The 20,896-nt window shown below is 42.5% G+C and overlaps 1 protein-coding gene across 3 annotated transcripts in view; it reads left to right on the top strand.

Annotated features, from left to right (window-relative positions):
* Positions 1–418: 418 nt before the first annotated feature.
* LOC124776759 (vacuolar protein sorting-associated protein 11 homolog) overlaps positions 419–20,896 on the top strand; it is a 195,780-nt gene continuing 175,302 nt past the window's right edge. For all 3 annotated transcript variants that reach the window (XM_047251896.1, XM_047251895.1, XM_047251894.1), the window contains exons 1-2: positions 419–604; positions 5,389–5,457. In XM_047251896.1, the coding sequence (XP_047107852.1) occupies positions 590–604; positions 5,389–5,457 (84 nt within the window). In that variant the 5' untranslated portion in view covers positions 419–589. The remainder of the gene's footprint in view (positions 605–5,388; positions 5,458–20,896) is intronic.

Below are 20,896 nucleotides of genomic sequence, written 5' to 3'. Positions count from 1 at the left end.
TTCTACCAATAAACTGAAACCTACCAGCTGCTTTACCTACGACTGAGTCTATGTGATCGTTCCAGCCCTATATTCTTCAGATGAACATCAAAATATCCACGGGTGTACTGCCGGTCTACAGTGTCCAACGGGTACAATATTTCGGCGATCATACATGTCGCCATCATCAGGTGAATTGACGGACTGAGCTCCTGTGAACGTGCCGGTACGGAGATCCGTACGCTATGGCAGATGAAGATAGCAGGTGACGGCCGAACAGGTAATCCCATATAGAAGTTGTGTGTGATGGTGCTGAAAAATAAACTATATCCAAACAAGCATATCTTCAGTGTTTACCAAATCGTTTATCACGCATTATGCCATAATGATTGTAATCGTCTGCTAGAGGGAGTATATTCCCAACAATATCTTAGGTGTCGATTAGAAGGGAGAAGGAGAATGTAAACACTTTGTTGTTGTGGGTTGAAATTCATGTTTGACAGATGTGATAAATGAAGTTATTTCGTGTTCTGAGAGGCTTATGTGGCTTATTAATGTGCGAGATGTGTAACCAAAAATAAGAAGTACCAAATAAGTAAATTAATACAAGATGGCATTCCTAGAGGTATGATATGAAAGAATTGTTATTTTCCCTCGGCCGTCGCGTAATCGAAGCTCATGTAATATCACTAATAACATTCCTATTAATTTCTCCAGTTCACTTGTAGGTGTGATGTAGCCTATATGACAGTACAGATCGATGCCGGAACGGAAACAGTAATTCCTTGTTGCAAGATATATTTAGGGCAGCTTAAGGAATTGATTATTTGTTAATGTGTTCTTTTGTGGCGCTGTTAAAACTGTCAACCTTACCTATCGTGACAATGCAACAAAATGCTTTCTTTTTTGCTGAAGGTTTTCTCACCATTTTGTATGTCGTTATTAATTGAAATCAAAATTGAAATATCATCCTATCCTTTTGAAGGAGCTATGAAAGTTCAACTGTGTGCAAAATGTTAACAGCAGAGATGTTACACAGAATATTTATTAATAAAAGCAGAAAATGGGAGAGGGGAGGGAAGGATAAAGTACTAGTGAAACAATAGATTTGTCATAGCGTGTGCATATGAGTGCCAAATTGGAATGTAAAAGACTCTTAATTACCAGTAGGAACTGCAGTATCAAATAAACCTTATAGATGCACTCGGCAATAACGTATTTCAGTTGAACGTGAGCTTTTAGATGTATTGTTGACTTTTCCATTCAGGTTTCAACCAATTTTTTTTAAAAATTATAAGAAGTGTAGGCTATATTATTCTGTTCAGTGATCAAGTTCATTTTTTGTGTGTCAAGTATTAACATAGTGAATAGTTAATTTCCTTTTTAGCTCTGTGTTACTAATTACAAATCCCTTGAGAGAATGTATGTACTGAGATACCTATGATGTTAATATCCCAAATGCTGGAACATCAGCTATCTTAAGATTGTGAACTGACAATGTAATTGTTACAAAGAAGGTAGCTATTAGCCTTTTGTTGAGTAGGAATAATAATTGGGAATGCACAAAATAATCCCAGAATTATAGCATAGAATATAACTGAGGAAAATGAGTGAACTTTCTCATTCCATTTTGATGGAACAGCATTATATGAGAAACTTAAACATTCTTGCATTTCAAATAAATATCCATCATTTGAGACAATGTTTCATCATCTGCCTGAATGCTTCCCTCTTTTCTAACAGGTTCCATCAGTTCAATATTTTCCATTATATGGTATTCTAGTGTACATTAGATCTTTGTGTTTTAAGGAGGCTGCAGTGTCAAGAGTGAACTACAGAGTAGTATGAAGTATAGCTATGGATGAAAGGTGATAGTTTGGTTTTGAGATTGTAACACCAATATTTCGTGACAGAAAGGTGGTTTATAGAGACAGTCAGATAGCATGAGGCTTGGATTAAGTTTGAAGGTGACAATTTGGTTATGAGTTGGGAAAGCCTGTGTATATGTCATAATACTCATTTTCGTTTGTGTATGGCTACTTCGTGCATTCCCTAGTTGCAGCTACATCCTTGATCAAAATCCCAGGTTTATCACTGTGGTCTTTATTTCCAAGTTGTTAACATGTTTTATGGCATTAATAACAAGAACTCTTCCTGCCCAAAACCATCTGTTCCCATGAAAATCTCATTAGCGTTTGTAGTTTAATGTGATAATGCGCTGCTGGGGGCAAAAATTGGCACACTCTTTTAGAGGTTTCCAATTCCTGCAGGATGTATTGCAACACTGCATATGCAGTACATGAAATGATAACATTTATATTTCAGTAGCACAAGTGGTTCCAAGGTACTAGGTATCGACCCAACCATATTAGTATGTGGTGTAGCCTCCACAGGTGGCAAAGCAGTCTGGAGGTCGTGCTGGCCAGGGATGTTGCTGCCTGTGTTGCAGAGCACTTTGAGATACATGGGCGGTGTCTAACAACATTGTGCTTATAATGAGTGCTGATTAGTGTCCCCTTCAAAAATACTAAAGTTGAACAGGAATTGTAGATTATCACACACCATACCCTAAGGCCTGCAGTGGGGCCAGTGTGTCTTGGACAAATGTGTTTTACGAGACGGCACTCACCAGGTCTACATTGTATGTGCTAATGACCGTCACTTGCATGCAGGCAGAATCAGCTTTCATCACTGAAGGCCACAGTGTGCCATTCCATCTACAAGTGATCCTCCAACAGCACCAATTGAGCTGTGCACATCAATGCTGTAGTGTGAGTGGAAGACGGGCTAGAGCTGTGTGTGCACCTATAGTTCCACTACTAATAGCCGGTTAACAATAGTTCGTGTTGACACATCTGGGCTCACAAGGTCTCTTGTCTGTGCTGTGGTAGTTGTATGATTTGCTACTGCTGACTATACGGTATGACGAACCTGGCAGGCTTGTGTGCCGTGTGGATGCCTAGGACCATGTCTGTGGGTGTGAAAATATTCATGTGACCACTGATATCAGCATTGTTGCACAACTGGGAGAGTTTGTTTGAATTGTGCATGATTGATTTGTTTCCCTATTATTAGAAAATAATTTATTATTTAACATTCCAAGAGGAAACTTCTCCACAGTCAACCGCATTATCAACTGTCTAGCACTAAGAATATCAGGCTCTCTCTCTTTGTCAATAATTTCATTATGTATTGCAAGTCTCAGTGGATCTGTTTACTTGAGTGGCAAAGTCAGCACTGGCTCAACCACCCCTATTTGTGGAGCATAGATAACTGCTTCCACATACGCAGCAGAAAAACAGTCTGTATGAATATCTGGTGGTTGTAGTTCCTTGCAGGTCATCCTTACATCTCCAACCTTCTGCTCTTCCATTTATCAATACCACAAAATTTTTGGGGGTTAATGCTTGATAGAGAACTTAAATGGGCCTCCCTTATGTGATACCACACTGTATCCTTTCTCTGAAGGTCATATGTATCTAAGTGGCACCTCATTTAAAACAGACAGAACAGTCTTTTTTCGTTTGTATCAGACTTTAGTCCAATCAGAACTTGATTATGGAGATATAGAATATTCGTGTGCATGACCATACTATCTTACATTGTCATAACACCATTCATCACCACCATCGCCATATGATCCGTGTTGCCACAGGTGCCTTTTGCTCCAGTCCAGATATGAGTTTAGGTGGGAGCTTCTGAACTACTGCTGTCATTTAGGTGTGATGTTCTACTCTGCAGATAAGCTTTCAGATTGTACTCTGTGTCCAGTCATCCACCTTATGCATCCATTTTAGCACATTCTGCTTCTTTGCAGCCTCCTGGAATCTGCTTTTGTATTCTCTGTGAAAACTTCATTTCACATTACCTGTCACATTTCTAAAGACTGAGAGTCTTTCCTCCCCTTGGCTTCTTGCAAAAGTTCATGTCCATCTTATTTCATTTCTGAAGAACAGTACTCCAGCTTTGATCATTTGTCCAAGTAGTACCTTTAGGATACCATTTTCATTTACTCTTTTTGCTCTAATGGTGACCACAGTATAAGATGTGCATTTGTTGTCGATGGAGAGTGTTTTTAGGTTTTGCCTTTTAGGCCAGTGCTTGATTTTTACTGTCAGGCTTTTAGCCCCTTAATCTGGCAGCATAGATTCTCTAAATGTATTGTGTGGCCAGATTCCCTCAGTGCTCTCCAGAACCTCTGTGCCCTTTAGTAAAGTGAAAGTAGGATTGCCATCACTCACCTGCTGATGCTGGTGCCAGCGTATCATTCATAGAGGCTCCTGGGCACAGCAACGTGTCGGGAATGGGGTTGCTAATGCTGCTGCTAATCTTTCAATTAAGGTACCTGGACCTTGTAGGTGTGAAGTCCGCACACATTAATCAGCATCGTTAGAAACATTCGATGACTCTGGTACGAACAGTGGTTGCCTCTCTCTGTGTACAAACTTGGAGAGTTTTAAACCCCTCCCTCCCTCTACAACTTGGGAAATTTCTTCTAGCACATGTCGTCACAAGGAGATAATTTTAGCTGCTGTATCTATTGGACACTGTCTTTTCAATCATTGTCATCTGATAAGTGACGACACACAGGCTTTGCGCTCGCTGTAGTGAACTACATATAATACTTCAATTTCTAATCCTGTATCAGTGTTTTAATCCTGCCCACCAACTAATTCCGTTTAGTCTCCAGTGTGTTAACTAACGTCAAGAACCAAACAGTGCTTTACTCAGAAACTGGCTCTTTGTATTTTATGATTTGGGCACTTATGGCCACAATGAATTTATAGCAAAAAGATTTAAAAACTTCCTTAGTTCATATTTTGAGTCTTTATAACATAGCATCAGATTTAGATCATAATTTTATTACATTTTCTAACTTTCATGTTAATGTGTAGTTTGCATTCAAGCTGTTTGCCTAGAATAATGAGTGTATTTATTTTGGTACGTGACTGGCAGTTTTATACAAAGATTCCAGTTTCTCACTTGCTGTTATTTGTTTGTAATTGTTGAAAACATGATTTTGTCAATGTGGTCTGTGGTCAGTATATAATTTACTTACAAATGAGATGTAGCAAAGGAATTCCACCGAATGTTGAATTAATATTTGCCAATGGCTTTATTATGTGTGAAGCAATTTTTGTTATGACTGATGTTGGTGCTTCATTTACACAAACTGAAGTTTTTTAGTGTAGTCTTTTGATCCCCTTTTAATACTCCATATTCATTTATTGAAACAGTTTTCATACTGCTGGCAAATCTTTAATGTTGTGATGTGTGTCTACTTCTGAAGGGGTGTAAAGTATGAAATGCACTTACGAAATAATTATTTGAATTGTTTGACAAGTATTTTATTTAAATATTGATACAAGAAAATTGTAATTAATTGTCTGCTTTGGATGTTGATTTCAGTGGAGACGATTCAACTTTTTTGAGTTGATTCAAGATGTTGACAATGGGAAAATAGCTGAGACACTGAAGGTATGCCACCTTAATGGCTTTCTTTTTGTATTCAGCTCTGTACTGATTTAACTAGTAATAGTTGGTAATAGAAGAGTTAAATTAGATCAATTAATTCATATTTGATAAGTATGGCATCTCTCGTAGACTAAGAATATTGATCAGATTGGAGTTATGTTGTGTATCATTTTTCCAATGTTCCAAAGAAAATACGCACTAAACCTATACACCTATCTCTCCCTCGAACCCTCAACCCCACCAACATGAAATTTGCATATAGTGAGATTCTGGCTCCAAGAGGTGAAGTACTTCCAATAAAACTTATAAGATAATCGGTTGCTTATCATAAACTCAAAGAAACCTGAGATAGACATGCTCTTTCATAATTCAGATATGCCCGACTCCAGGAAAGCCAATGATTTCATAGACCGAAAAACTTTTTGTAATAAGTTAGAGAAATTAAAAGTTGGTAAAAAGACAATGAAACAAACTTGTAACAGCAACAACAGCTAAATTTATGAAAGAACATTTTTAACTACGGGAAGTCAATGCAGGTGTCAGAGAAGGTGGTGATTTGTCTGAGCACTGTTCATTTTAGTGATTAAAAAATGGTGACTATTAGTTGATGACTCAAAAGAAGAAGAAGAAGTAAAAAAGGAGTTCCATATTCTGTATGAGGCCAGACCTTTTCTAAACTATCAACATTTAATCAGCATATTTGCAGACCTATGGATTTAGATATTTAGGTGGTATTATTAAACTAAAGATGGCGGACAGTGCAGTGCGACATATTGAGAACACTCTTATGAAGATCGGAAAAGTGGCAGAAGGAGGAGGATATATGAAGAAGGAAATGAAGAATGAATTACTAGATGCGGTGAGTGAAATAAGAAAATGCTTAGAATCTTTGAAAAACGAAACAAAAGCAAAGGAGGAGGAGAACAGGAATCCTATGAGAGAGGTTAGGAACATCTAGCAAGAGGAGATGAGCGAGGAAGAAGACAGCTGCACTGCCAGACAACTACCAACATGTATCGGAGAAACACAGGAAACAGCACGTAACGGCCAGTGGACTGCTGGACACTCAGTGACATCTATTGGGGAAACACAGGAAACAGCACATAGTGGACAGAGGCAGACGGAAGAGAGACCTACAGGATCTGAGAAGAACTTCAGCGGAGACATCTTCGGAGTGGGTAGCTCTCTGGAAAACGCAAAAAAAGACGAAAATAACACGGAAATGAGAGAATTGAGGCATAAAATGGAGGAGGTAACTGATTTCCTAAAAAACCAACTTGGGATGTTAATACAGGAGCAAATAAAGAAAACTCTAGAAAAGGAAAGTCACCTAGAACCAGGGAAAACCAAAACTGATGGAAACAACATACAAACTAAGTACAACAACAAAGTTAAGCCAAGGGGAACAACAATATACAGAAATCCTCTGCTCCAGCAACAAAGGCAGCCACAAGTCCAAATCAATGCACATGAACAACATAATAAAACCCGAAATCAGGTTAATGAACTAGAGGAACCAACTTGGAGTACTGTGGTAGGAAGAAACCAGAGTAAAAATAAAACCATAATTGGTAAAAAAAAAAGAAGGAATGCAAGCATCAGAAACAACAGCATGGCTGTATATCAGTAACTTAATGAGAACCACCACAACTGATACAATAGTGAAATATCTCAACAAGAATGGAATACTGGGACAACTTGAATGTGAAGAACTGTGCACACTGGGCGACAAAAAAGCTGTCAGAGTAGGCATTCCGTTTGAAGATCTACAAATCACACAAGAACCAGAATTCTGACCAGAAAACATAAAAGTATGTTGATTTCGTTTCCCAAGATGATCAATGAAAGAGGGAGCAGAGCTCAACTAAACTAAGAAGAAAACCAGAAGAACAAGAAATAAAAGCAGTCTTGTGGAATACAAAGGGAATAAAAAGTGCTCTTAACCTAACACCAACAGACATTGTGCAAAACTCGGATGTTCCAATTCTAACATGAACCTTCCTGATAGACAGCTGGCAACATAAAGATTTCTACAATTTTCACCTAATGGCAAAGAAGGGAGAAAGAGGATGGCCCTTGGGAGGAGTATCTATCCTACTGAAACCCTGGATGACCCCCACAAAAAAAATTCATGAAACAAGAAAATACTATGTTAGTAGAAGCATCAAACATAAATATAATTGCAGCCTATTTCCAACTGCACACAAATGCTGTAGAAATAATTGATGAAATAATTACACTCATCAACCAATGCGACAGCTAACCCACCATTATTGCAGGCGATCTCAACTGCAGAATAGACACAGAGAACTATAAAACAAGACAAGTCGTTGAAACCCTAGAAGAAGATGGTTTCACGCTGCTGAACGATAGACAGAGACACACACAATGGGAAAAGCACCATTGATAATGCACTAACAAGAGGAGAAATAAAAGGAAGTATTCAACCAATATGGCATGACTCCATCACGTCTATACGAAAACACATTCCAATGAAGATAAAAATAAATAATGTCACGCCACCACCAGCAAGAATGACCCTCCAAATCACACAAAGAAAACTAGATAAAGAAAAATTAACAAACCAGCAAGAACAAATAACACAAATAGAAACTTTAATAGAGGAAGGAAACCTTGAAAAAGCAACAGACAAAAATAGAAGACCTCCTAAAAAATTTAGTGATACAAACAAACCCAGAAACAAGGGCGGCAAAAAGATGGTTCGATGCTGAATGCTACAGCAAAAGGAACACTGTTCTAAGAACGCTCCACACATTAAGAAACCAGCATGACAAGGAAACACGAAAACTATACACAGAAGAGAAGAAAATCTACAAAAAAAAAGCTAATAGAAGAGAAGAAAAAAGAATACATAGAAAGAGAGGCAAAAAGAGAAGCGGATGAAGCAGAGCAAGACCATGAAGACTGGCTCATACACCAATTATAGACATGAAGGAATGGGAAGACCACTTCAGTAAGGAACTGAACAAATTAGGAATCAAAACACCCCCAAAGAAAGAGAAACAACATCAAACAAAGGAAAAACACAATGTTTGGGAACCTCTAAATGAAGAAGATGTAAAAGAAGTAATAAAAACACTGAAGAACAAGAAAGCAGCAGGACCTGATAATATATATAATGAACATATATAAAAGATGCGAAAGAGGCTCTCCAACATGTGTGGATCAAACTATTCGACAAATGCCTGGACCTTTGAAGAATTCCGACCTGATGGACACACTTGATAATAAAAGTTCTCTACATAGGTAGAGGAGACCCAATGGACACAAACAAGTACAGAGGCATAGCCCTGGAAAATACTCAGTTCAAGATGTTTTCAAAGATAATTATACAAAAAATTAAAGCCTGTGTGGACAGTCACCTCCCAGAATGACAAATGGGCTTCAGATCTGGAAGATCAACCCTTACGGCAGTCAGGCTTCTTCTAAACAACATCAACGAAAGGTACAAAAGAAACAAATGTTCTACACAGTGTTCATAGACTTTACCAAAGCCTTTGACCTACTGGAAAGAGATTTCATAGTCCGAAAACTGGAAAACGCAATGGGAGAAGATAGTGTATGGGCAAGAATAATCAAGTGGATCCTCAAATACAACTTAATCACAATATCAGACAACCTCTCTTTTTCGAACCTCATTCTGCAATCAGACGGAGTCTTACAGGGTGGCCCAATGAGCCCTTTGTTGTAAATTCTTGCCACTTAAGAAGTACTGCGAATTGGAGAAAATGAAGATGATGTATACATATATGCATACGCTGACGACATAGCCATAGGATCAACAGATATACAGAAGCTGCAGAAAATCATTGAGAAAATAGATGACTGGTGCAGTGAACACAAACTACACATAAACATAACAAAGACAGAAATAGTGATTCTCAGAAAAGGAGGCAGAACACCCAAGAATGCGGAAATCAACATCAGAGGACAAAAAATAAAAATCTCATGAGACTTTAAATACCTGGGGGTGACATTGCAACCAACAGGCTAAACAAAAATACAACATAACGTGCAGCCCAAGCAATAATAGCAATACAGGACATCAAAAACATCCTACTACTCAGTCTAGAAACGGCCATGAAATTATTCAATGCAAAAATCTTGCCAATCCTGGCCTATGGAATGGAGGTTATATGGGACCATCTGACAGAAAAAAAATCCAAAAACACTGTTCTTGTTGCGGTCTTCAGTCCAGAGACTGGTTTGATGCAGCTCTCCATGCTACTCTATCCTGTGCACGCTTCTTCATCTCCCAGTACATACTGCAACCTACATCCTTCTGAATCTGCTTAGTGTATTCGTCTCTTGGTCTCCCTCTACGATTTTTACCCTCCACGCTGCCCTCCAATACTAAATTGGTGATCCCTTGATGCCTCAGAACATGTGCTACCAACTGATCCCTTCTTCTAGTCAAGTTGTACCACAAACTCTTCTTCTCCCCAATTCTATTCAATACCTCCACATTAGTTATGTGATCTACTCATCTACTCTTCAGCATTCTTCTGTAGCACCACATTTTGAAAGCTTCTATTTTCTTCTTGTCTAAACTATTTACCATCCAGGTTTCACTTCCATACATGGCTACACTCCATACAAATACTTTCAGAAACGACTTTCAGAAACATCTATACTCGATGTTAACAAATTTCTCTTCTTCAGAAACGCTTTCCTTGCCATTGCCAGTCTACATTTTATATCCTCTCTACTTCGACCATCATCAGTTATTTTGTTCCCCAAATAGCAAAACTCCTTTACTACCTTAAGTGTCTCATTTCCAAATCTAATTCCAGCAGCATCACCCGATTTAATCCGACTACATTCCAATATTCTCATTTTGCTTTTGTTGATGTTCATCTTATATCCTCCTTTCAAGACATGGTCCATTCCATTCAGCTGCTCTTCCAGGTCCTTTGCTGTCTCTTGACAGAATTACAATGTCATCGGCGAACCTCAAAGTTTTTATTTCTTCTCCATGGGTTTTAATTCCAACTCCGAATTTTTCTTTTGTTTCCTCTACTGCTTGCTCAATATACAGATTGAATAACATCGGGGATAGGCTACAACCCTGTCTCACTCCCTTCCCAACCACTGCTTCCCTTTCACATCCCTCGACTCTTATAACTGCCATCTGGTTTCTGTACAAATTGTTAATAACCTTTCGCTCCCTGTATTTTACCCCTACCACCTTCAGAATTTGAAAGAGAGTATTCCAGTCAACATGGTCAAAAGCTTTCTCTAAGTCTACAAATGCTAGAGACGTAGGTTTGCCTTTTCTTAATCTATTTTCTAAGATAAGTCGTAGGGTCAGTATTGCCTCACATGTTCCAACATTTCTATGGAATCCAAACTGATCTTCCCTGAGGTCAGCTTCTACCAGTTTTTACATTCGTCTGTAAAGAATTCCTGTTAGTATTTTGCAGCCATGGCTTATTAAACTGATAGTTCGGTAATTTTCACATCTGTCAACACCTGCTTTCTTTGGGACTGGAATTATTATATTCTTCTTGAAGTCTGAGGGTACTTCACCTGTCTCGGACCGCAATGGACCCTTCGACCTCTACATTTCCCCCTACCAGTGGCTTGGGTGGGCCACTGGTAGGAAAACACACCCCATCGAAGAAGCGACTTCGTGCTGCGAGTCCTCCAGCACCTAGTGTTGATCGAGATTTGTCAGACTGTCGTAACAGAGCACATGATGATAATCAGAATGTGTTTTTGATTATTAAACGGAAGGAGGGTAGCTTTGAGAGGGTTTCTCCCTTTTACATCCACAAGGGTCTTGAGGGAATTGCAGGAACACTTAAATCTGTGAAGCGACTGCGCAATGGGACTCTGTTAGTTGAGACATCTAGTTCCCGTCAAGTCGCTTCTCTTCGGAAAGCAACCTGTCTCGGTGAGTATGCTATCGAGACCGAGCTCCACTCCACTCTGAATTACAGTAAGGGTGTTGTGACATGTAGGGACTTGGTGGATATCCCCATAGACGAGTTAAAATCTGAATGGGCTGCTGAAGGTATTGTTGATGTGCAGCATATTATGAAACGAGTCAATGGGGACCTAGTCAAATCCGACTCGTTTATTCTCACGTTCAGTTGCCCACGACTCCCAGAGCATGTTAAAGCGGGGTTTTTACGTTTGCCAGTAAGGCCATATTTCCCCAACCCAATGCGCTGTTTCAAATGTCAGCGCTTTGGGCACACTACGTTGGGGTGCAATGGGATAGCCACTTGTGGTAAATGTGGTCAGCCTGCCCATGAAGGAGCTGACTGTTCATCGCCTGTGAAGTGCGTGAATTGCTCTGGGAGTCACCCTGTCTGGAGCCGGGTCTGCCCCATCTATCTCGACGAATGGAAGATACAGGAGATTAAAACATCTAAGCGCATCCCCTATGGTGAGGCCAAGAAGCTCTTTAAGGCCATGCAACCTCCTGTGTTTACTACATCTTTCGCTTCCACTCTGAAAAAACCGGTACAACTGGCCACTGTTGCTACGCAAACAGAGGTTGCTAGTGTTAGCACTAATACCTGCGTTTGCCAGTGCACTTGTGCTGCTGCGGTTGTTTTGCAACCTACGGCTCTCCCCGCAATGTCGGACAAGGCTGTGGTTGCTGACATTGGGGTACTTCCTCCATCTCCCCATATGGGGCCTTCTGCCCAGGCGAGTAATGCTCCACCTGTTGACAAGGCTCTACATTCTAAGCCCCCCAAGGCAAAGACGCCGAAGCTGAAGGTTTTGCCACCTGAGGAGACTAGTCAGGGTCGGTCCGATGATGAGGCCATCATACTGTCTGACATCTCCCGTGGGTCGTCATCGGAGCTGATGGACATTGACATCGGCCGGGGGCGATCTTCTCGCCCCAGGAATAAATCTCCGGCCAGTACGGGCTCTCCTCCAAAGCACAGAGGCAGGGTGAGAGTTCAGCCACCCTGATCACTGGCTCCCATATTACAGTGGAACCTGAATGGGTTCAGGACGCATGTGGCCGAATTACAGCTCCTTGTACGAGAGTGCCCTTTGTGCTTATGTCTCCAAGAGACACATTTTCGGAGCACTGATGGTCCTTCTTTACGGGGCTATACAGTATATCGGAAAGATGATCTAACGGGGGAAAGGGCAAAGGGTGGTGTTGCGGTTTTTGTCCGTGACATGCACCCCTCATCTGAGCTCCCTCTCGTTACAGACATGCAAGCAGTTGCAGTTGACCTTCTTGTGGGTTGGAGGCTCACAGTCTGTTCAGTTTACTTACCACCTCAGGATGCGATAGACTCTGTGGCTCTCGCAGACCTTATTAGCCAACTCCCCCGCCCATTTCTTCTTCTGGGGGACTTCAATTCTCATAATGTCTTATGGGGCTCTTCGACTACTTGCCCCAGGGGTCGCATTCTGGAAAGCCTCATGATGTCTGAAGAACTGTGCATCCTCAACTCTGGTGCTCCCACTCGTTTCTGTACTGCTTCTGGGTCGTCATCAGCTATTGACCTTTCCTTTTGCTCTCCAGCACTCGCGGATTCTGCTCTGTGGGAGGTTGCTGCTGACCTCCATTCTAGTGACCACTTCCCCCTTTGGATTCGCCTCCTGGATGAGGCTATGGCATTACCAGTGCCGCCCCGATGGCACCTCTGCCGAGCTGACTGGACACTTTTCAGCCAACTGGCTGTTTTGGAACACCGTGCCAGGAACACCGTGCCAGTGTCCACGAATGGGTAGACCATGTTACAGCCGTGGTCTCCCATGCTGCTGAATTGTCAATCCCACAGTCATCCGGTCATCCCAAGAGGCGTCCTGTCCCTTGGTGGACCACTGAGTGCCGCTCAGCCATCTGAGCCCACCGTGCAGCTCTGCGCCACTTCAAGTGCCGTCCCTCAGCTGACAATCTTGCATCCTTTCGGGTCGCAAGGGCCAAAGCGCGGCGCGTGATTAAAGAGAGCAAACGACGGTCATGGCAATCGTTCTTGAACTCCATCTCCCGCTCCACTAATTCTACGAAAGTATGGGAAGCCATCAGGAGGATTTCCGGGAAACACAGCCAACTACCTGTCACAGCATTGCTGCATCAGGGAAGTCTTCTCACGGCACCGAGAGACATTGCCCAGACACTGGCCATGCATTTTGCGGCATCTACCGCCACTATTAACTGTGATCCAGATTTCTGCCGCTACCGCACTGCCATCGAGAGGGGTCACTTGGACTTCAGGTCTCCAAATTCTGAGCCCTACAACTGCCCCTTCACAATGTGGGAACTGGATTCGGCGCTGTCTGTGGCTCATGATACTGCGCCTGGTCATGATCACATCCGGTACAGCATGCTGCAGCACTTGTTACTGCCATCCAAGGAAGTTCTCCTTAATTGTTTTAATATGATATGGTTATCCGGCACGTACCCTGACTCGTGGTGGGAGGTGATTTTGATTCCCCTCCTCAAACCGGGGAAGGACCGAACGCATCCCAGTAGTTATCGGAGTATTGCTTTGACGAGCTGTATCGGGAAGACGTTGGAACGCATGGTCAACCGTCGCCTGGTTTGGCTGCTCGAGACCAGGCAGCTCCTTAGCCCCTCTCAGTGTGGCTTTCGGAGATGTCGTTCAACTATAGACAACTTGACCCTGCTTGAGGCGGCCATCCAGCAGGCCTTCCTGCATAACCAGCATTGTCTAGGTGTATTCTTTGACATTCATAAGGCGTATGACACTACTTAGCGCCGCCATATCCTCAATCAACTCCATGAGTGGGGCTTTCGTGGCCGTCTCCCAATCTTCATTCGGTCCTTTCTTTCCCACCGCCTCTTTCGATATAGGGTTGGTAATGTGCTATCTGATTTGTATGTGCAGGAGAATGGTGTTCCTCAGGGAAGCGTTTTAAGTGTCACCCTCTTTGCCGTCGCCATTAACAGTATCACGTCCACTATCCGGAGTCCTGCCCAATGCTCCTTGTTTGTGGACGATTTTGCTGTTTTCTGTTCTTCCTCCAGTCTTGTCACTGCTAGTCGGCAGTTGCAGCTTACGATACAGCGATTAGAGGCATGGACTGCGAAGACGGGTTTTACCTTTTCTGCAGACAAATGTGTGTGTGTTCATTTTAATCGTTCTCGACGTCTTTTTACCTCCCCTGAATTGCATCTGAGGGACACCATTCTTCCTTTTAGCGACACTGTGCGGTTCCTGGGCCTCACTTTTGATTCCAAACTGTCGTGGTTGCCTCACCTTAAAGACTTCAAGGTGCGGGCCCTGAAGGCACTGAATATTTTGAAGTGTCTGAGCCTTCGGTCCTGGGGAGCAGATCGGGCGCGTCTGCTGCAGTTTTATAGGGCTTTCGTCCGATTGCATCTTGACTATGGTTGCACCGTGTATGGGTCAGCAAGACCTTCGTAACTGAGGATACTTGACGCAGTACACCATGAGGGTATCAGACTGGCCACTGGTGCCTTCCGTACCAGTCCCATCCCCAGCCTGTTTGCTGAGGCAGGGGAACCACCGCTCGCCATCCGGCGGAAACTCCTCATGGTGCGACGGGTGTGTCAATTCCTTGCCTGTCCTACCTCCCCTGCGTACCCTACCGTTGCCCGACCGCCAATGGAACGTCTCTTTTCCAGTCGTCCCAGGGCAACGAGACCATTTGGGATTCGTGCCAAGCATTTGCTTGAGTCCCTTGGTGTGGAGCGTGTGGCCCCCCAACGACAAGGTTTTACTCGCCTGCCTCCCTGGTTGCTCCAGAGGTCCAGCGTCCTTTTAGACTTGTCGGAGTACTGGAGGAGCTGCACTCCTGCGTTTGTTTTTACCTCCTTATTTTATGATATTTTAAACCAGCATCCCGACCATGTACCAGTATTTACGGATGGCTCTAAACAGGGGGACTCTGTTGGTTGTGCTGTTGTTTTCCCTGATCGAGTCGTAAGTTACGGCTTCCTGCGACGTTTACCATCTTTGATGCCGAATTGTTTGCGATCTTGGGGGCATTGGAGCAGATGCGATGTGTTCCCAGTCGTAAGTTCCTCATCTGTTCTGACTCCCTGAGTGCCCTTCAGACCATGCAACACTTGCACCCAGCGGATACGGTCGTCCAGGACATCCATGATGCCCTACTCCACCTGCAACGGCAGGGGAAGGAGGTTTCCTTCTGCTGGGTGCCGGGGCACGTGGGTATTAGGGGAAACGAACTGGCGGATGTGGCTGCCAAAGATGCATGTTCCCTCCCTCACGTTGTTGCATGTGCCGTCCCCCTCCATGCTGTTACCTCCCTCCTGCGTTATCGCGTTCTGCGTCAGTGGGAAGAGGAGTGGCTGGGCAGTCAGTGAAAATGAGCTGCGTCTGGTCAAGGCCACCACGCGGCCATGGCGCACGTCCTACCAGTCATGCAGGCGGGTGAGGTTCTCCTCACTCGCCTCCGCATCGGGCACAGTCCCTTAACACATGGTTTTTTACTCCGGCGGGCGAGCCCCCCAATCTGCAGTGCTTGTGGCGTCCAGATTACTGTCCACCACATTTTACTTGACTGTCTTTTATTCTCTGACCAGAGGGCGGTGGTTTCTTTGCCACCGGATTTGCCCTCTCTTTTACAAGATGACGCAACGACTGTAGTTAAGGTCTTACGGTTTTGTGTCCTGCCCAATTTGCTGCCTCTAATTTTAGGGAGAGGGTTGTAATGTGCTGCTGGGTGACTGGCTCACCCAGGTTTTAGGTAAGAGGTCAGCCAGTCACAATTACCTCCTTGTTTCTCTTCGGTTTCTGTTCTCTTTTCCTTGTTTCCCTTCCTTTTTAGTGTGTTCCTTCTCCTCTTGTTTTGCCTCTGTATGTGAGGATTTGGAACTGCGTCAGGTCTGTGTCTTTTAGCCATTCTCCTTGTTCGCTGTTCGTCTTAGTCCCTTCACTGCATGTGTTCCTGTTTTTTATGCGTTTGGGCGCTGATGACCCCGCTGTTTAGCGCCCGTAAACCTCAAACACACACACTTCACCTGTCTCATACATCTTGCTCACTAGATGGTAGAGTTTTGTTAGGCCTGGCTCTCCCAAGTAGTTCTAATGGAATGGTGTCTACTCCTGGGGCCTTGTTACGACTTACGACTTTCAGTGCTCTGTCAAACTCTTCACGAAGTATCATATCTCCTGTTTACTCTTCATCTACATTCTCTTCCATTTCTATAATGTTGTCCTCAAGAACATCAGCCTTGTTTAGACTCTCTGTATACTCCTTCCACCTTTCTGCTTTCTCTTCTTTGCTTAGAACTGGGTTTCCATCTGAGCTCTTGATATTCAAACAAGTGGTTCTCTTCTCTCCAAAGGTCTCATTAATTTTCCTGTATGCAGTATATCTTACCCTAGTGATATATGCCTCTACATCCTTACATTTGTCCTCTAGCCGTCCCTGCTTAGCCATTATGCACTTCCTGTTGATCTCATTTTTGAGACATTTGTATTCCTTTTTGTCTGCTTCATTTAGTGCATTTTTATATTTCCTCCTTTCATCAATTAAATTCAATATCTGTTCTGTTAGCCCCCACCCCTGATATCTAGTCCTTGTCTTTTTGTCTACGTGATCTTCTGCTGCCTTCACTATTTCGTATCTGAAAGCTCCCCATTCTTCTTCTACTGTCACTCTTTCCCCTGTTCTTGTCACTCATTCCATAATGCTTTCTCTGAAACTTCCTACAGCCTCTGGTTCTCTCAGTTTATCCAGGTCCCATCTCCTTAAATTCCTATCTGTTTGCAGTTTCTTCAGTTTTAGTCTACAGTTCATAACCAATAAATTGTGGTCAGAGTCCACATCTGCCCCTGGAAATGTCTTACAATTTAAAACCTGGTTCCTAAATCTCTGTCTTACCATTATATAATCTACCTGATACCTACTAGTATCTCCAGGGCTCTTCCATGAATACAGCCTTCTTTCATGATTCTTGAACCAAGTGTTAGCTATGATTAAGTTATGCTCTGTGCAAAATTCTACCAGGTGGCTTCCTCTTTCATTTCTTCCTGCCCCCCCAATCCATATTCACCTACTAAGTTTCCTTCTCTCCCTTTTCCTACTATCGAATTCCATTCACCCATGACTATTAAATTTTCGCCTCCCTTCACTATCTGAATAATTTCTTTTATCTCATCATACATTTCATCAATATCTTCATCATCTGCGGAGCTAGTTGGCATATAAACTTGTACTACTGTGGTAGGCGTGGGCTTCGTATCTATCTTGGCCACAATAATGCGTTCACTATGCTGTTTGTAGTAGCTTACCAGCATTCCTATTTTCCTATTCATTATTAAACCTACTCCTGCATTACCCCTATTTGATTTTGTATTTATAACCCTGTATTCACTTGACCAGAAGTCTTGTTCCTCCTGCCATCGAACTTCACTAATTCCCAGTAGATCTAACTTTCACCTATCCATTTCCCATTTTAAATTTTCCAACCTACCTGCCCGATTAAGGGATCTGACATCCCACGCTCTGATCCGTAGAACGCCAGTTTTCTTTCTCCTGATAACAAAGTCCTCCTGAGTAGTCCCCACCCGGAGATCCGAATGGGGGACTATTTTACCAGAAACACTAGAAAAGGTAAAATTGACTTACTTAAAAAGAGCGCTAGGTCTCTAAAAGACAGCAAGATCTAGACTACTGTACCTGCTAGCAAGTGAGACATTCCTAATTGAAGACATCAAACTTTGTTATATGATGCCACACACCAAAGCTTCCAGAAGTCAACTGAAGATCATGGAGGAGAAAAAGTATGGCCGTAGTTCTATGGCACCGAAGCAATGACGAACTGCTCATGGACAGCACCAAACTTCGAACTGTGACATATTGTAACTAGATTATCTGTTCACGGCTTTCATCATGTAATTTGCAAAAACGACCCAACCACAACATCTGTATGTGAACTGTGTAACAAAGCCTGTGAATGATATCACGTAGAACTGTGCGGTAAAAGAGTGAAATCTATAAATGAATATGCAAAAATGTAAAATGTCAAGCAAAGTAACTGTATATGACTATTTGGCTGCAATTTTATTAAATAAAATTAAACTATTAGCACTAAATCAGTGATCAAACAATGAAAATTCTGTAAAACTACAGAGGACGTACAAACTCATGTCTAGTAGATACAACAAAAAAATCTGAACCAGAAATGCAAAAGTACGGCAGTATAATACAACTGCCGGAATAGATTCACTTTACGTTACTTTTTATGACAAAAGTGCCAAGAGTTCAAATTAAATTTTGAGAGAAATTTCTGGTATAATGTGAAATACTTACAGATATCAAATAAGTGACTAAAAAATACCAAAACAGGAGAGGAAAGTTTGAGGACCACAGTGATCCGGCTGAGGGAAAAAACTATACAAATGCGGAAAAGTAATGCTTCTTAATTTTTTTATTCTGCCCTCAATATCAATTTTTTTTTTTAATATACTGATGCGTGTTGCAACCCTCTTCTGCTAGGAGGACTCTAAATTGTTGTGATGAACATGGCAGTGTGTGTAACATAACTATGTTGATGCGTTGACAACAGTGTGCTGTAGTCAAATTTAACATGGCAGAAAATGTGCCACCAACTGAAACCTATAGAAGAACGAAAGCTTTGCATGGTGCTGAAGGTGTTGACATCAGTAATGTGCAATGTTAGGTTCTTTGTGCTCATAATGAAGGACATGGTGGTGCTAACGTTGACATGCATGACACGAGTTCAGAGTGGATGACCACGTGTGACAACCAACAAGACTCATTGGAATCGTGTTGATGAACTCGTCAGAGAACATCATTGGATGACACAGATACAGCTCTCAGGTAAGTATGACATGTCGTGAGAGCATGTACAGGCCATCATTGCAGAACTGCAGTACAGAAGACTGTGTGCATGATGAGTGCCTCAAATGTTCACTTCTGAGGAACAGAGGAGATTGGATATGTGTCAACAATTTCTATTGCATTCTGAGTCTGAGGGTGATGAGTTTCTTAACAACACTGTTACAGATGATGAAAATTGTGTTCACCAATTTGTCTCCCAAAAACAAGAGATCATCAAAGGACTTCTGCCACGAAGGCTCACTAATGCCAAAAAAGTTCAAGAACATGCCATCAGCAGGCAAAGTCTTGCTCACAGTGTTATGGGATGTTCAAAGTGTGGCACAGTTGGAATTATGCGTAAAGGCACCACAATAAACTCTGCAAGGTACAGCGAGACTGTAAGAAAACTGAAAGCCGAATTCAAAGACTTCCTCCATACGTAGAGCAGCCTCTCCTTCAGCATGACAATGGCTGACCACAAACAAGTCCTGCAACATCTGCAGCAGTCCGATGCCTTGGGTTCACTGTCATCGGATCATCCTCCATACAGTCCCAAGTAGCCACATTTGATTTTCACGTTTCCAAAACTTAAAGAACACTCTCTAGGCTGTGCTTTGATAGTGATGAAGTGATGCAAGCAGAGGTGAGGTTGTGGCTCTTTCAACAAGGCCAAACATTCTACAGTGATGGTATCAACAAACTGGTCTTTCATTGGGAGAAATTTGGTTGTTGCTAATGTGTGTCTATCGTGAAATAAATACAGTCGGACAATGGAAAATCCAGGCTGGAATAATGATAATACATTGAGGTGACAAAAGTCATGGATACCTCCTAATATCACGTTGGACCTCCTTTTTCCCGGTTTAGCGCAGCAGCTTGATGTGGAATTGACTCAACAAGTCCGCTGCACAAATATTGAGCCATGCTGCCTCTATAGCCCTCCATAATTGTGGAAGTGTTACCAGTGCAGGATTTTGTACACAAATCTATCTCTTGATTATGCCCCATAAATGTTCAATGGGGTTCATGTTGGGTGATCTGGGTGGCCAAACCATTTGCTTGAATTATCCAGAATATTCTTCAAACCAATCATGATCAGTTGTGGACTGGTGACGTGGCACATTGTCATCCATAAAGCTGCAGCACTGTTAGGGAACATGAAGCACGTGAATGGCTGCAAATGGTCTCCAAGTAGCTGAACACAACCATTTCAAGTTGATCAGTTCAATTGGACCAGAGGACCCAGTCCATTCTATGTAAACACAGTTCACAGCATTATGGATCCACCATCGGTTTGCACAATGCCTTGAACCCTACCATCAGTTTTTACCATCTGAAATTAGGACTCATCTGACCAGGTCATGGTTTTCCTGTTGTCAAGGCATCCAGTTGATATGGTCGTGAGCCCAGGAGAGGCACTGCAAGCGACGTTGTGCTGTTAGAAAAGACATTCGCATTAGTTGCCTGCTGCCATAACCCATTAATGCTGAATTTCACTGCACTGTCATAATGGCTACATTTGTCATATATCCCACATTGATTTCTGCAGTTATTTCAGGCAATGTTGCTTGTCTGTTAGCACACACAACTTTGTGCCAACACTGCTGGTCTCGGCTGTTAAGTGAAGGCCGTTTGCCACTGT

Source organism: Schistocerca piceifrons, chromosome 2 (genome assembly GCF_021461385.2).
Source record: "Schistocerca piceifrons isolate TAMUIC-IGC-003096 chromosome 2, iqSchPice1.1, whole genome shotgun sequence".
In the NCBI taxonomy this organism is placed as follows: Eukaryota; Metazoa; Arthropoda; class Insecta; order Orthoptera; family Acrididae; genus Schistocerca; species Schistocerca piceifrons.
The sequence above is the reverse complement of the archived record's forward strand: the minus strand, read 5'-3'. Positions and strand labels throughout refer to the sequence as shown.